This window comes from Macadamia integrifolia, chromosome 13 (genome assembly GCF_013358625.1).
Source record: "Macadamia integrifolia cultivar HAES 741 chromosome 13, SCU_Mint_v3, whole genome shotgun sequence".
NCBI classification, from domain to species: Eukaryota; Viridiplantae; Streptophyta; class Magnoliopsida; order Proteales; family Proteaceae; genus Macadamia; species Macadamia integrifolia.
In genome coordinates, this window is record NC_056569.1 from 24,950,571 (window position 1) to 24,953,117 (window position 2,547).

Here is a 2,547-nt window from a genome sequence, read left to right on the forward strand (position 1 = left end):
TTCCTAAATGGCAACATTTCATTCCACTTGTCTTAAAGAATGCCTCAATTACAAATAACATACCTGCTATACTAATCCCCAGGCGCACTTTAGATTACAGCAATGTGCAAAAATTCAAACAGAAAACACATATTTTGGACCGTCCAATAGGAAGGAGAGAATTGGTTCGTACCTTGGTTCCATTCAACGAACCGGCAATTTGTGTAATAGTGTCCAGGCTATCCTAACCTGACGTCCCTTGTCGGCGCATGTTAGAAGCGTGCCATGGAGGACCAGCACAGGCAACGGCAGCCAAGCACTGACGCACATTATTTGCATTCGCAAGCAAAAGGAGTCCCCCCATACCCCATGGGCCCCATGACCCCTCCCTCCCACATCCCCCACCCCGTGCCGTAGCAGATTGGCACGAAACCAACCACTACTATTTTGCTGACACTGACAAACTCTCGGCCACCAAAAGATGTCCAATCAAAGAAAATCTTTAGACATGCTATTACTTGTTAGAAGTATAGAGGAATATAATCGAGTCAGATCCGACGGTTATGATGATCCAGATCAACGGCACCAGGATCTTTGCTTAGTTTACGGATTTCCAGTATCGTTGCCGTCGAGTCTTCGCCGGAGGTGAATCTTTGAAGCGAGCTGAGGACCGCCGCCGCCGGTGGGACTGACGAATTCGCCAAGGTTCTCTTTAGGCACTTGGAAGGCCTGAACGAGCCATAAGAGGTTGCCTCCTCGTCTTTTGAGCCCCTCCTAGCCGCAGTTGCTGCAAACGCCGTATCGTTGTTTGGTTGGGAAGACGAGCAGCCGAGATCATCCTGCAATGGTGAGGAATACTCGCCGTCAAAGAACCGATGACCCAAATAGAAACGAAGAATCCTAAAATTATCTTGGAAAATCATTGAAAAACGCAGATTTTTCCGAATCCACATAAGAACGCAGAAAAAATTATAAATCAAAACGTTTTTTCACTCAAAGGAATATGGAGAAAAGGAAAATATCACCAATAAATAAAATGAAGCTTATGGATACTTACATGACAACCGAGATCTGCATTCTCCCGCGTCCTTTTTAAAGAAAACGGCATCGTTGATTCCGCTATTCCTCTTTTGCGGCCATTACTTGAAGACTCATCATCACTACTCGAAGAACTTGCGACCGGTGGAGGCGGAGTGGAAGACCAGGGGACAACCTGATTCTCTCCACTCTCGTCATCGTCATCGTCGCTATAGTCGTCGTCGTCATCTTCATCCTCACTATCATCATCATCATCATCATCATCTAGTTCTCCGGCAAACTCATCGTCGTCCTCATTTGCTCCCTCTCTTTCTTCGTCTATTTCACTTCTTTCATCGCTACCGTTACAGTTATTAGCACACCTCTGGCAAACCGAGACCGTCGGTCCAAGCTTGGACCCCGAGGCTTTCCAAGGCGTCGGCGACTGACAGATATGGCAAAGCAAGCTCCTCGAATGCCTTGCGACAAGAAAGTTAGCACAGTGAACCTTCGCATCGCAATCCCAACATAAACTCGCTTGATCTGAGTCACAATACATCCGTGCAGGATAATTGCACAGTTCGCATTCCTTCATCGCTAAATCCAAGTTTCCTTCGTTGTTTCTCCTGCAACAACCTCGACACAGACGATGAGATGACTAGTGAAAGAATCGAGAAATGGAAAAAAGAAAGTAAAACGCGGTGGTACTGTGGAAGGAGAGACAAGTAGAGCCGATTCGTAGGAATCACCCTTCTTTTTTAATTAAAATACGAAAATACCCTCTTGACTTGAGAAAGATTAAGGGTAATATTGTCATTTCATATGGAACGCGGTTTCAAAGGGGGAATTTCGTACATGTTCTGTCTCGCTTCCAGGCCTAGGGTTTCACGTCCATAGTGTAAATTCTCCGAGCCGAGCCGAGCCAATGATGTACCGAATGATGCCACGCGTCGCATCACCAGGTGCCGAGCTTCTGTGATCTCTTTCAATCGTTTCGGCGCGGATATTTTTAGTGGTAATTGGAAACTGACGTGTGATCCACGTGGAAGAGTGGTTCCCATCTTGCATACGTGGCGAGATTACATCCACGGGGAGTTGGCCCGGGCCATGTGAGGTTCACGAGCAACTGGGAAGTGGGCCCCGCCGGATTGTGGTGTATGATATATCCGCCTTGCTATTCGGGCCCGAGGATTATCCGTGAATTTATTATTTGCTTGGGCGGTGGGAGCCTTATAAGATAGAATTGATAATTTCATAAAAAAAAAAAAAAAAAAAAAAAGATTGATAAGCGAATCGGATCGATGGAGAAGATAATCGAAAGGCCGAGCGTCCGTGGCGCGAGCATTACCACAAATACGGGATTTTGTTCTAGGGGATCTATTTCTGCTTTCTCAGGCTTGCTCACGTGGCATGCCCACGTGACTGTGTCAGCGGTGACGTATATTGACCAACTCTGAGCCTCTGATCAGGATTTGACGAGGCATCTTCTTCTTTCTTCTTTCTTTTCCTTCTTTTCTTTTCTTTTCTTTTTTTTTTTTTTTTTTTTTTTTT

The 2,547-nt window shown here is 45.8% G+C and overlaps 1 protein-coding gene across 1 annotated transcript; it reads right to left on the reverse strand.

Moving 5' to 3' along the window:
• LOC122059325 (zinc finger protein CONSTANS-LIKE 10-like) lies at positions 1 to 1,702 on the reverse strand. Its single transcript, XM_042622046.1, has 2 exons — positions 1,037 to 1,702; positions 1 to 818 (listed from the first exon to the last, which is right to left on the reverse strand). Exons 1-2 carry the CDS (start codon positions 1,589 to 1,591, stop codon positions 528 to 530), a joined length of 846 nt encoding a protein of 281 aa, XP_042477980.1. The 5' UTR covers positions 1,592 to 1,702; the 3' UTR covers positions 1 to 527.
• Positions 1,703 to 2,547: the final 845 nt, after the last annotated feature.

What these genes read in the sequence shown, in the direction of transcription:
- LOC122059325 (XM_042622046.1), bottom strand. Translation starts at nt 1,591, where the DNA reads ATGAAGGAATGCGAACTGTGCAATTATCCTGCACGGATGTATTGTGAC. An exon ending in ATGCAGATCTCGGTTGTCAT is followed by an intron (nt 819 to 1,036) that starts GTAAGTATCCAT and finishes TCACCATTGCAG; the next exon opens with GATGATCTCGGCTGCTCGTC.